This window comes from Poecile atricapillus, chromosome 2 (assembly GCF_030490865.1).
Source record: "Poecile atricapillus isolate bPoeAtr1 chromosome 2, bPoeAtr1.hap1, whole genome shotgun sequence".
Taxonomy (NCBI): domain Eukaryota; kingdom Metazoa; phylum Chordata; class Aves; order Passeriformes; family Paridae; genus Poecile; species Poecile atricapillus.
This window is the reverse complement of record NC_081250.1, coordinates 30648561-30663721: the sequence shown is the minus strand read 5'-3', so window position 1 is coordinate 30663721 and position 15161 is coordinate 30648561. Positions and strand designations below refer to the sequence as shown.

The 15161-nt window shown below is 35.5% G+C and overlaps 1 protein-coding gene across 5 annotated transcripts in view; it reads right to left on the bottom strand.

Moving 5' to 3' along the window:
• The window catches only part of HDAC9 (histone deacetylase 9), a 460460-nt gene that overhangs the window by 58559 nt on the left and 386740 nt on the right, over positions 1-15161 (bottom strand). For all 5 annotated transcript variants that reach the window (XM_058831729.1, XM_058831731.1, XM_058831732.1 and 2 more), the window contains one exon: positions 2228-2346. In XM_058831729.1, coding sequence (XP_058687712.1) covers positions 2228-2346 — 119 coding nt within the window. The remainder of the gene's footprint in view (positions 1-2227; positions 2347-15161) is intronic.

Genomic DNA, 15161 nt, shown 5'->3' with positions numbered 1-15161 from the left:
GTGCTAAAGATTTATAAATAATCTTTACAGCTTCAGATTTACTTATTGGTGTATAATTTTTAATTATTACAAAGCAATTATATTAAAACTTTGCCCAAATATCTCTTTTGAGTGTCTAATATTAAAGTTTTCCTGTGGACCTAATTTTTTTTTTTAATAGACTGTTCATTTTCCTACATACCACATATAGTATGTTATGTTCTAAAATAGTATGGTGGAATGTGGAGAATTTTGTTTTGGGGAAATAATAAATTCCTTTGGCTCTGTAAATATGTCTTTATTCATCCCTCAGGTGCATGATCATTATCTGAGTCTGTCTTGGCTTTTCTCTTAATTTAAACAAAAGCCACCTACACTGGGTCTTTTCTTTTGTCTGTAAGCAAAAAATCCCCTTTTTTGCTTACAGACACATATGCAGAAGTAGATGTACAGCCTCTTATATTAAAAAATGTATCAAGATTTCTCAAAAAATATTAGGAAGAGTTAACTAATTAATTCATGAATGAAAATTAACACTAATTCTAATGTCAGACAGTTTTTATTTGCTGCAATTTCTAGTGAAGTTGTTGAAGCTGCTATGCCAGAAACTTACACATGCTGAAGCATTTTAAATCCTTAAGGGACATGTAGAATACCTTCTCAACAGGTAAATGCAGATAGCTATACAATGGTTCTCAACAAAATATCTAATTTAGTACCAGTTGAAAGTTCACCTTCCTCCCACACAATCTCATGGAATGGTGCCTCTGACCAGGAGCCACACATGGAAAAAAACCAGCAAGTAAATCTCTTACCTCTTCTTGAAAAACGTTTTACTAAAAATCATAATACACAGGGAAATGACTCTCAAACATGCACACGTTTCTTTCCTCTCCAGTGTAACCACTGCACCAAGCTGAAAAGCTGTGCTAAACTCAGTATGTCTTACTTGCAGCCAGAGGGATATTCCATTTCCAGCCCATTTGTGCATTAGCACCTGTGTAAGTGTCTTTGGGTAGACCCTTGCACTTCTCTCTGTATTCTCCCTTTCCACAACACACCACTATCGACAGTCACTCTGTTCCTCCATCACTGTCACTGGTATTCAGGGGAGTCTGCTCAGCATGCAAAGGAAATTAAAATTATCTATCTGTCTATCTATCTGTCTATCTATCTATCTATCTATCTATCTATCTATCTGTCTATCTGCCCTGAACCTCCTGAGGTAAACAACAGCTTTGGTCTATTGATCTGTAACAAAAGGCAGAGGTTAGAAGGACAAAATCCTCTAACTGGAGTCCATTTATGCAGTGTTTTAAATGCCATTAGGTCTCATTGACTTCTCCAGACTTTTCTCAAATGCTAAGGCATTTGCCATTAGCAGCAGAGGTCCATATTTAATGACTGCTGAAGCAATATTATAGACTGAATATGTTGAATAAAAGTAGATATACTGAAGAAAATTATTCACAGCATTGCATTAGGAAACCATTTTGTGTTGGCCCATGTAAAGCAACATATACAGCAATGTTACAATGCACATTACTGTACAGAGAGTTAATACATCACCCCGCCTTGCTTAACATCCCAGGCTCAGAAACAGTTTGGCCACAATGTCTCGTAAGAGCTAGTGATTTTGGAGTGCTATATATGAGATATGTCAGGCAGACCTGTCTTTCAGAAAGTATTAAATCTCTGCCAAAAGCACACATTTTGAAAGACTGAAATGGACATCCAAATATTGAGACCCAACAGAGTAGTCTTTTAGAAAAATTTGGCCTTCATAAACACTGATGTAATTCCGGATTAATGCCATGGAGCTGAAAAGATTACAATAACAAAAGAGCAATATGAGATTGGATTTAGGCATCCAAAGTCTAAAATCTCCAATATATATTTAAAGAGAAGTAACTTACTCCAGCATTTGGAAATTGGGGCCCATTGAAAAGCATGAAACCTCTAAATTGTTATTTGAATGCCAGAAAAGTAATACTTTAAAAAGTCAAGACTTGAATGCCAAAAGGAGTGAGCCAGAAACTCTAACATCTTTGTTTCCACCTTGTCCATGAGTTGGGCAAGCGCTGCAGCTCTCCAGGCATCTCTGGATATTAACTGCTGGACAGTCCCTGCCCTCAGTGACACAGCTGTCTCACAAAACAGAAACATGGGTGTGAACTGCACTTATGTAATAAGGTTGCTAATTAGAAAAAACACCAACTCAGAAACACGTGCTAATGGCAATACCTACATTTAGCTGTGACTTTGTACCCGCCCAGCGGAGGGTCGTGGCCTTCCACAGCATCGAATCCTGCTGACACCAGGACAATTTCTGGATCAAACTCGTTGGCAGCCGGCATAATCACAGTCCTGTAGAATGTAAAGAACCCAATATTATAAAATTAAAAGAACTTCCATCTTCATTACATAAACTGTAACAATCAGAAAAAAACACAACACAAGATCTTTTATTTTAATTAAACCAATCACCATAGTAGCTGTTCAAGTCCAAGGCTACAATCAATTTATTTCTATAATCACTCTTTTTTCTTTCCTATGACTGAGAAAAAAAGGCAGGTACATGTGAAAGCCTCTAATATTACTTGCACATCTGTGTCTGTTTTATCCTGCTGCCTATAAAAAGCTGCCTCTTCCAGGGAAGTGACTAATGGTTTACAGAGAGCTCTCAAAGCCTGACTGGAAACCCGGACTGCTCCAGTTAGTGCGAACTTGGTGTAAATTTGAACTATAAATTTCTTTTGGGAAAATGTTTGCTTTCCAAACTTTTTTTTTTTACTCCTTAACATTTTTAAATGTTTGTCGAGGTGGGGGGTGACTCTAGCAAAGGAAAAACATGAAATTCCCTTAATCAAATCCAGACTATGTTGTCAAGCCTTTCCAAGGTCAAGCATAACAGGAATGTGACAACCACAAACTAGTGACAGCAACCCCTGCTGGTGTCAGGAAGATAATTCAGCCCTTTACAGTCACAAAGATTCCACTTTTTTAACCCCTTCCTTGACAAACTCATGTGTGGATATTTTATTGCTTTGATTTTGCCCTTCTCCAATCTCAAAGCACAAAAGATGTATTGAAGGAGAAGATAAGCCCCTGTGTTCTGCACTTGAATATGTGTTCTTTCAGGCTGACTCCAAAGGGAAGGAGCAAGGATGGCTTTTGCACTGGTTTGACAAACACTGGGCCTGTAATGGCTGTGCTAAGTCAGGGGAACATGGCTAACATTAAAAGGCAAATACATGTACGAATGTTCTATCACAGACAAATCAACTCTAGAAAATCAAAATTGGTCTACACTGGTCAGAATGCAAAGATGAATTTTGTGCATGTGTAATGCTATTTGTTTAACTTCAATGTTTATTAATTTATTTGATAAACAACTTAGTCCAAATAAATCATATTTTTGTTGAAAGGTTCAGGTTTTCTGCGGAAGAAAGAGACACGTTAATGATATTAACAATTCTCTGGGTTCTTCTTTAGTTTTATTTTTGATCTATGCATTATTAATTTTATTTTGTTTTGTTTTCCTCAAAGGTAAATTTAATATTAGGAAAATGTTCCTTTTACTTGTTAATCATAAAGAAAGAGAATTCACATGAAGCAAAATGTCTTTGTCAAGGCATACAGCATTTCATGGAATACAGTTTTACATTAAAAAAAGGATAGAAGCTGCCTAAAATTTTTTTGGTGATTTTGATGAAATTGCACCACAAATATCTGCAGGAAAAGTGATATAAGTTGTGAAATATTCATTTTTTTACATGTCATTAGTAGGCCTCTGCTGAAATATGGATTCCAGTATTGAGCACTGCACTTCAAGAAGGACCTAGACCAACAGGAGAGATCAAAAGCAAAGAAAAAACTTCTAAAAAACATAATTTAAGTGGATAAATAATATAATTATAATTATTTGATTTGCATAACATGGGAAAAAACATGATAAAAGTGCACAGATATGTAAGTTGTTGCAAGAGGAAAGAAATAACCTGTTCTGTACCCTGTAGTTCAGACACTGGAACAAGCTTTTAAATAGTAAGAATAAATAGTAATATAAATAAAATTTTTAAGAAAATTGGAGACTCCCCATCTCTTGGACTTTTTTATAACAGCTAAAACAAATATCCACCAAGCTTGCCACAGGTTCGAGCTGCCATGGCCTGGAGGCAAGCGGTCAATTACTTCTTCTCTAGGTTTTTTTTCCCCTATTGTTCCACAATGTAGAACTCTATAACACAAAAAGTACACATATGAATACTTACATTAGACATTACAGTGACTGAGCTTTTGCAGGCTAATCTCCACAAAGCTAGGGAATATCAGGAATAAAGGTCTCCTATGAAACCATGTCTTACGTACATACCTTCTGATACTCTAATTACAAATTCATTGTCTGAAGCAACACATACTTCCCAAACTTCCCCACGTCTGCAACACATGTGGCATGTTGGATCCTGATTACTGATGAGATGTGGCTGATACACAGTCTTCATATGTCCCCATAGCACCATACATCTTATACACTGAAAGAAGGAGGGATCTTATGAAGAACCCTCCCTATCTGCAGCCACTTGAGCTTTTTGCCCTCCTCCTCTCCATTCATATTTCCTCAAATTCAAGTCAGGCTCTGCTTTTTATTTCTTCATGCAAACAAAGTGGCAGCACCACAGAGTACAGCACAGACTAAGCTCAGGAGTCAGACGACAGAGTGTGTTCAGTGCTGAGAAGCTCTGCAAGCTCAAGTTGCTGAGCAGTAACAAGCCTCACCAGCCTAACACACAAAGAAATTTTTGAGTCATAATTTGGAACATTGGGAAAATCTACCACACTTCTACCACATTTCAAGAGCTTGCTCTAAAGCATAAATATGTCAGCACATTTTTTAATAACAATGGGGCAAAACAATGATTTTGACCCTTAATCTCATTCATAGAAGCAGCAAAAATTGTTTAGACACAGTTTATTCATGTTTTTTTGTCAAATAAATATGTCTGACATTAAAACTGCCAGCCATACTGAGTAGCAATAGGAAAATTATTAAATACTGAAAGCAAAGTCTTTCGACAAAAAGAACCAGGAATAGCTATTAACACCATCTTTAATAGTGCTGAACAGGAAATAGTAGCACATTCATAAAACTCTACAGAAATGATATATAGGAATCTCAGCTAAAGAAAGGAGAAGGCTATAGTGCTAATAACTGGAGGTGGCATTTAGAATTCAGTGTTCTGTTGCTGCTTTCAGTATTACCTGAATTCACATTACCAAAATAACAGCTAAGAGGGTTTTCCTGAAAGAAATATTTTTTTCTTGTAAAAATTTACAGTGTCTGTTACATTTCCCCAGAAAAATAACGTCCTACTTTTGCTGTAATATTGTCTCACAAACTAAGACAGAACTTTGCTGCTACTACTCTTTATACAATGTACCAGAAGAGCTAACCTGAATGCCCTGTGTTGTTAATTTCTTTTTCATCCTTCAAAGTACTGAGACAAGTGGAATTTCAGAGCTCCTCCATCTTAAACAGTTATTCATATAATACTGAAGAACTTCTAAGAACTTTTCTTTCTGAAAGATATCACGGAAAACTAAAAATCAATATAATCTCTTTACTGGGATAGCAAGCTTGACTCTCTTAAACATCTCAGAGTGTCCCTGGTCTTTGTTACAGCAGCCAAGGCTACTATTTGGTCTTTCAAAAAGATGACAGCCACAAGTCTCTCAATTGCAAAGACTATATAGACCTAAATCTCTAATCGAGGCTTCTACACTGATCTACAGTCATTTAGGTGGTTAATCTTTTGAATAAATTCTACTATGTCTCTGCTCAGAAAAGATCAACTTGTCATTGGGAAAACAGCATTTTAGTTTGGAGTTTATGTAGGTAGGACATCTCTAATTTTTGTCTAGCCTTGGCAGTAACTGCTTTGTGGGAAAAAAACACACATGAAAATTCTTTCACAAAAATGACAGATACTCTCCTATTTTATGAAGTCCTATAAGGAATGATATACACACACCTTTTTAAATGCAGTCTTAATTTCACAAGGACATACATAAAACCTTTTGTCATTTGTTACCTCTCAGGCTTTAGCACCCTCATATGAATATCTGTCTTTAGGAAATTCACAGAACCATAGAATAGCTTGGGTTGGAAGGGATTTTTAAAAGATTATCTAGCCCACCCCCGCTGCCATGGGCAGAGGCAACAAGTGTTTTGAGGTTGGTAATTGTAAAGAAAGCCTACAGAAAGTAACATGAATATCACTTCTCCCTTGTAAACCATCTTTTCCTACCTCAGGATGCTTGGACAGGCAGTGACAGTTCCTGATCCTTCACTATCTCTTGGGAGCAGAGAATCATCAGACCCTGTATCTTGCACCTTTTCTATCTCTTCTACACTCTGGAGGGCACAGCAAGGAATAAAAAGGAGAAATCATCCACTGACTACCTTCAGGAGCTCCTATAACCATGTAACTTCCATTCTCAGCTGCCTAAGAAGAAAACATTCTGAATCTGACCATAACAGGAAATACGTGTTGTTTTTTTATAAATCACGCAAATAACATTGGTCATACACTAATAGATATTCATGTTAACCTTCCAAGACTCCTCCGACCAGCCCAGTGCTCAGAAGTCAGGCTGCAGCTGGCAGGATTCGTTACGGTGCGAAGGGTCAAAATTCTGCTCACCAGAAATCCTTGCAAGGGTGCACTGGCAGCCTGCATTCAGATCCTGCTAGGAACGCTGACTATCATATGCCCAGCAGGAGTAAGAAATATGATTTGGCTTCTGGCCATGGGTCACCAGACAGGTACAGACAGGGGACTGGCAGGCCATCACTTACTTTTGAAGCCAGTCAGGCTCCAGAGCTTATCAGCAAACAGAAGTTAAAGCTAGGATCCTTCTCTGACAAAACAAGCAGCTTTTGTCAGAAAAGAAATAGATTTTATTCTTCCACTATGACTCACTCTCTCCTCCATTTCCTTCTCCAAAGAAAATAAAACACATAAAAGTGATATTTATTTTCTGTGATCTGAATCATATAGAAGCATAAATATTTGCTATACCATATTCACCTAATGATGACAGCAGCGTTACAGGGGCATCTTGCCTGGCTGACTGTTTCTTTCTTTTCTCATTCATTTTCATTAATAAACATGTCAAAACCGGAAAGCTTGAGCAGCTGCATCACAGAAGTTATTTATCTAAACCTTGCAGTTAGAGTGAAACTGTGTCTTCCAGATCAACATAATGTAGATTCTTCTTTCAGTCTGATGGTACTGGGAACAGAGCATGTATCTGGGAATCTGAAAAGATTTCTTTTTGTCTGACTAAGGAGATTTCCCCAAAGAATTAATATGTTCCATTTGGGCATGCTGCTGTCTGCAGAGAAGCCAAGGGATGGCTTCCAGTTGAGTGTAGTTCTAGAGAAAACATCAGGCATGTGATCCTCCCCTCCCCACCAATCTGAACATCAGATGCAAGACATTAAAGCGATTCTGCCAAGGGACTCTCTTTCTTTTATTCTTCTATTCTATTTTTGTACTTTCAAAGCACATGGCTAGGATGCTACCAAACATTTGTTCTCCCAGAGGAGATTGCAGAGAAGTACCCAATGAAGAAATGACTCTCCAAGCACCACGACACAGAGCTGGAAATCTCCAAAGAAAGCTAAACTTAAACTTATATCCAAATAGCTACAATTCTTTTGCTGTGTTGTTAATTTAAAAAGGAAACGAGCAGGAATACCAGCCCAGGACAATAATTTATGTAACTGAGAAAAATAATCCATGCAGATTGGAATGGCTTAGTAACATGAATTATTTGCTCTTTCTCTAAAATCCTCCAGTGTTTTCATCCAGTGGTCTCAAAGTACTTTGAGAACACTGAAAAATGGAAAGGTTCATATCTTCAGCTGGTATGAATCTGTATAGCCATTTCTGATTGCATACTCCTCTAAAGCAGGCATTTCTTCACCCATATCACAGATGAATCAGCTAAAACTAAAAGCTGGTAAAAGCCTTGAATAAATTACCCAGTTTACTCTTGAAAAACCTTGAGAGAAAATGCAGAGGACTCTAAAGTCCATAACTTCAACAAGCAGAGAAAAGAAAAACCTATAAATGCACTGTTATTTGTTCACTTATACCAGACTTGTATTTTGCAAGAAAATACATATATATAATGCATTAGTGCTATTATAGTGGGGATTTAGCCACCACATGGAGACCCAGTCTGTTGTTTGAAAGAATGTAGGTCTGCCTACAGTTTCTCAGTTTCACATCATGACAATAAAATACTGTACCAAACAATCACTATGTTGGCCTACCTTAAATTTACACAAGGTAAAGTACATTGTTTAATGTTCCCTGGTAAAAACAGACCAGAAAGTTTTGAAAGGATTGTCCCTATAGGTATGTGGAACTTAAGGTATTTATTATTTTTATGTATTGTTTGCACATATGTTTTAATGTAACACAGTATCAAGTAATGTCTCTTCTCAAAGAAAGCTACATAGAATTTTTGTATGACTCACAGATAATACTTTTTTCTGCATCGAGTTTATAATATGTGTCTCTCACTAAAATTTTGGTTTACTTTCACGAGATTCCTTTCTGCCAGTTCTGCTGTCAGCCCAAATTCATCAAGGCCAAACTTGAGAACATTCCCTCAAAACTACTTGATGACTATCACCTGATCATCAGCTTTGTCCTGGATTTATCCTCCAAGGCATACCTAAATTCTGCCAATTTTGTCTGCATTAGTTTCTAAGACATATATTTTATAGAAGTTTTATCTTTACAGACTTTATTTTCATGTATTTTCTTTTATTCTTCTAGGTTTTCTTTTTATATATTTTTAATAATTGCATTTCTTCTCTATTTCTTTTTTAAAAACAGTCAATATTCCTGCCCTTCCTGTTATTTTATAGTTACCTTACTTGCTTTCTGGAGATACAAAATATATTTTTCTTTATTTCTTCAAGGGGCAAAAGGTACCACATGAATACGAAGTCCTCAGTACTGCAAATCATGTTCATGTCACTGGGATTGGCACATGGTTTTGAACTTAATCACATTCCAAAATTTTTAAAGGGTCAAGGTCTTCCAAGGATGTCCCCATTTAAAGGCCATTTATAAAGCTAGCCATTTTAAACATTATAATTGTAAGAGTATCTAAGTGCCACTAAATGAAAAGTTTTAGAAGTACCAACAGTTTGTTTTCTTTCTTGCTTGCTTTCTTGCATTTTCTTTTTTTTTTTTTTTTGCTTTTAAAGACTTTTTCAGAGCCTAAGGCGATTATTTGTGGGTTCCTTTTTAAAAGAGTAATTATTTTAGCATCCTTCATGTAACTTTCCTGAATTCTATTACAGCTGTAACTGCAAGACCTTAACCAGTCAAAAAGCATATGAAATATTGTCTAAAATATCTGCTCATCCTTCTGTTTTTATTATTTACAAAGGTGATTTCAATGTAATTATAAGGACTCTTCTACATTTGATCTGTAATATGCCTCAGTCAGAGTCTCTGAACTAGTATAAAAAGAACCAAAATAAGGAAAAGTTAATACAGAAAAACTATGAGAAGTATTACTTTGTGTTTTCCAGAATTCACTTAAAATTTAATAGCATAGTCAAGTAAAATTATCCAACTTCTTGAAACACAGGCAAAAGAATATACACAGGTACTATATACAGTCACGTCCATATTCAAAATGGAGTGAAATTTAAAGTGCAGTGGTAATAGGTAATGGAATTGGCTAAAAATTATGGTAAAGAAGCTTGTTCAAAAATCATGGGTCTAATCATCTCTCAAATGAGTATGGTTTTAAAGAAAAGGTTACCTTAAAAGGCAAGTTTGCAAGCATCAAAGGAAAGTATACAAATGTAAAGCCTTCTATGAAAATATAGGCCAAGATAATACTAGTAACAGCAGGACACAGAACCCTTTTACCCTGAAAAACAGTTTAGAATATCTGCATTTTCTATTAAATATTCCTCTGTCTTCTCAAACTCTTGTGGAAGCACTTACATGATGAAAAAAAATTTGGTTTTTTACCTTTTAGTTATTTCTCAGATCTCAAATAAAACTGGTTGGTAATATGCCATTCTTGTGAACAATTTATTTACTAAATTCCAGTTTGTTAAAGGACTGATGTGGCTTCCAAGAGCTGTACAACTAAAGATGATATAGGAGAGGGAGGAAGTGAAGATTTAATTTTCAAGACAGAAATCAAAATAAAACACAGAATAACTTAAAATAGTAACTTCAACACTGAGAAAGCAAAATGCTGTAACTATGGAATTCCACTATTTAAAGCAAATTATTTTTCTACCAAAGACATTCTAACTTATATGGGAAATGGTATTGACACATGCATACACACTGCCAAATTTTACCACCAAATATTGATTAAGATATCATTTATCTTTCATGGTGTAACATGTTTCTACCAGAAAAATCAATTCAATGCTCATTACTCTATTTTATGGAAGAAAAATAAAGTAAATAATTAGAAGCTTTTCACTCATAATTATAATAATCACATTTAGGGGTATTTTCTCTGTTTTAAAATTTGTATAATTGTTTAGAAAACATATTACATTCTTATCAAGGCAGAAAATACTACAGTATTTCCAATAACAAAGTATCAGTTTTGCCTTTTTACTAAGTAATTTGTCTCAGCAGTATTTTATTATAAAAGACTTTGCCAAAAATGTTAACATAATAAACAAATAACACTACTAAAACAGTTCACTGCTCCCAGTAATCTTATTATATAGTAATAAGATTGTTCATAAGAAAACAAAAGTAAGTGCTAGAGCATCAGAAATACTTAAATACAGAGGCAAAAACTTGCCTCAATGTGTTGCATTTACAGAATTCACAAAAAAAATGACAGCATGACATAGTCTCCAAGGAATTTCTTACATCTAGAGAAAAGCACATTATTTTGATCATATTCTACATTTTAGTGTATTTTAGGGCACTTGAAATTTTTAAAATTACTTAGCTCTCTAAGAATAGTATGAGAAAGGAAAGCCTAGTACCTATTTTACTGATATTCCACAGGAATGGTGAAATTGGGGAAAAAAAGAAATGGTTTTGAATAAATTAAAAGAAGAGGGCTCTAGAGTATGAGTTTGCCTGTTTATGAAAAAGCCTTTAGAAAATCTTTTCAGATTGGGGATACAGCAGACACTTCAACACACAGCGGGAATGAAGACATTAAATGTTACCTAACATTTACTTTATTGATTATACAACAGCTTAGTTTGCAAAGTCAACAGTCTGCTTATGTCACCACAAATTATTTTTACTTGACAAGTGTAAAGTAGTTTTCAGTTTTTGCAAAAGTGAGAAGTGGGGATGAAAGTAAGGTAAATCTGATTTTAAAATGCCTGGAGAGATGAATTGGAGTGGTTGTGTTTTTCATGGGAGTAACAAGTTGAGTGGATAAAAGACACAGAGATCCCTTGGAAAAAGCACTTTTACCTATAAATTTTCTTCATTTCTGAAAATTGCATTTTGCCCAGAAGGGGATTTTTTTTCCTTTTTAAATGAAATCAAATTATTTATCAAGGTCATAGCCATTTGCAAAACCATAATTTTCCACATGCTGTATTCATCAACACAGTTGTGAATACGAAGTATATAAAATTCTCCTAACTTTTTTCTCAGAGGTTTCTACATATTATCTCTTACAGATGCTTTCTTGGTCTGTCATACCTTCTTTCATATACTCATAACCACTCTTCATGGTATTTTCTCTCTGGTTTTCTGGCTTATCTTTAGACAGGAATTTCACAATTTTCTGGATAGCAACTGCCATTTTAGCTTGTATAGTCACTTTTCCTTTGAAGTAATGCTATTCAGAAAATTGCTTATATGATTAGTGTTTTTCTGATGTTCTGAAGGGAAGATGCAGGCATATGTTATTTCTTCCTGTTTTTTTCTGAAGAACAATACTTTGGTAGACAAGGAACATGCAGACATTGTCTTACACCCAAACCAAATTAACCAACAAGAAGTGCCTTTGATCTCAATTGATATTACAGGCAGGATATTGATGCTACAGGCAGCAACAGGATTCACCACTTCTGTGCAAGTAAACACAGGCACATTTGTTTGCTTCATGCTTGGCAGAGCCTGGTCACTGGAGCTGAGGCCACTTTGGACCAACTCATTGGTCAAACTCATTTGGACCAACTCAATACATCTAGTGTGTATTTAAACAGACCAGCTGACCTTTCTGATAGCCAAAAATACAGTTTCCCTCATACAATAAGGCTTATACAGAACAAGAACTTCAAGTCTTCTCACTTTACCTAAATTGAATGTCACTTAATGGAACCCAAACTGATATAATTTTATTGAGGATTTAGTAGAAACATGTACAGATAATGTAAGGTAACCCAGAAAAGCACTTTTCAATCCCTGCCCTTTCCTCTTCCCTCTTTCCTCCCACTCTCACAGAAAATTCTCAGAGAGGAAGTGAGGAGATATTTGTGGGACCAGGGGGAACACTCTCACTAATGCACTAATCCCAAGGTACCACATGGTGTTAGAAACTACAACTTTTTCTGGTGCAGTTTTAGCTACTGTTTGGTTAGAAATATGATCTGGTGTTGGCTCTGTGTAGCTTGGAAGAATCCTGTCTCTTTTATATTACCCTATCCCTGTTCTTCCTTTACACTCATTTTACTCAACAAAACAGAGGAAATCTGACAGACTTTGAAGAGAGAGAAAATTGGATGTCAGCACTTAGAGATCAACTGAATTGAACGCGACTGGAAGAACTCAATTCACAAATAAAAGTACCAGACTTCTTCAGGGAGTATCATCAGGTAGGCTGTTTTAAAATGAGAAACACTCTCCTGCAAGAGGGTTAACACCTATAACTTAAAGACTGAAGGCAAAGAAAGGGTTGGAGAGGGCTAAGGCTTAGGGACATATGAAGCCAAATATGACATCTTGAAGACAACAGGAATTTTTTTTTCTGGTTTCAGTAGTATAAAAAATATTTTTATACATAAAATTCAAAGGGAAGCATTTTCATGTACAAAGAACTTTGAATATTAAGGAATGTCACAAATAAGCAGTTTAATAAAATACAAAAATAGTAAAAGAATCTGGATTAAAACAACATCTGAAACAAAACTCAAGATGATCAGAAGATACTGTATCAGCTTCAGGGAAACTCAAGTAATAATAGTACAAAAGGGATACATATTCCATTCATGGGCATAATGAGGAAAAAAGATATGGAAAAAAGGAAAAATAAAAAGCGCTAAAAAAGGACTGCACACAACAACACAGAGTTCAGGAATAACATGACTCCTGTTTCCCTGTCCTATTTTTGGGTTGTTTTTTTTTTTGAAAGGAAGGAATAGTGAACAGCAAAGCATTTGGAATCTCAGACTGAAAAACAAAATATGAAAATGCAGGTATATTGCAGTGTGATTTTATATTTTCCTTAGGCTTCCATTGACTTCATGGAAGCAACGTTTCTCCTAATAGATTTTATTTGACATCTGGAAAAGAATGGTAGAGTCTTGTGCTCCTAGATCAATCACAACTCTTTCAGTGGTGTATGTGAAAGAAGCCTTTTATCTGTCATTTTACAGCAGAAGGGCAATCCCACTCAGCCCAAGAGAGTCATATTGACACATTGCTATTCCATTGTATTCACCAATACAATCGCTCACGCCAACTCTTCATGTTCTCAGCACCTCTGAAGAAGGACTGAGGAAAAAAAAATCAAGGTGAAGTTTGGGATTTAACTGAAAAGCATCTAAAAATTACATTTTGACATTTCTGAATTTGCCTTTCCCCAGTGAGATTATGCCCCCATCCTTCTTTTGAAAAACTGAAATGCTCACACCTCCTTTAATAATTTTTGGATCCTCCTTGGAGTGATAAATTGGATCATCTCCTCAACAGCACGAAACAAAAAAGACTTTTTCTACCATATGCTACAGCAATAAAAAAGAAAGCTGTTTCTCATTATTGGCTGGTCCATCCTCATATAGTCAGCTGTCTTGGAAACTGAGATTGATTCTAATTTCAAGAAAATGTAAGAATGAACTGAATCACATAGTTCTTTCTTTCAATGTCTATCTCAATTTACAGTGTTGGAACTAGCAACAAAAACATCCCTAAGCATGATTTCCAGTTCTAGATTTATTTTTGTTGAACTTCTCTCTCAGAGTGAAAATCAAAATAATATAATAACTTAGACTGGAAACTTCAGTAAAATAATTGTCAAGTTTCAGGAAACATTGAAATAAATGTAAGTAAAATATACATTCAAATCAACCTCATTTAAAAATAAAATAAAATAGTTCTTCCAGATTTGATATCTGGATGACACAATATATAGGTATCATGTAATTCAAATTCTTCACTCTGTCCAAATACTGAACCTCTTACTGAGGCCAAAATGTATTTAATAAAATATTAATTTTCCAAGTATTTCAGAAATCCCGTCAGGACTTCATTTCTCGCCTAAGGATCTGACTTTAGTCAGCTTTAGTGTAGTTACTGCAATTAAGTTACCATTACTTTATGAAATTACGTTTGTCATTTCTTTACTTGAAAATGCCAACAGATTTTGTAAACTGTTCAAGGGACTAGCTAAAAGCAGCACTTTTCATGCTGCTACCTTTGGATTACCAGCAGTCTCCAAAACACTGCACAATAACCTTTTGGCAGTGGGTTCCTCAATTCTATTTGCCAATATAGATTTAAATACATGGAATTTTACACCAGCTGAGAAATTTGGCATACTATTCTCATCTACTCTCCATTAAAATAACCTTTCCAACATGAAGTTGCCAAACCTGTCATAGGGAGGTTTTGCAATTACAGTGAATAGGAGGAAGTTTTTATCATTGCTAATATATGGGAGGTGATCCAGTAGATTTTTAAGTTGTGACCTGCTCAAGAAAGGTTAGAAGACTCTTGGCACCCAAGCAAAAAGAATCTGTCAGCCCTTCAGCATGAACAGCTAAGGAAAAAATTACTTATTAAAATCTGTAAATTTTGTACTGGGTTGTTGTAAGATGGTTCAGTCTTTGGAAGAAAAAAGAGAATCCTAAGTTAGTATAATGTCAAGGGAATGTACAGAACAGCTGTATATATAATTACCCAAGATGCAGTCCTAAT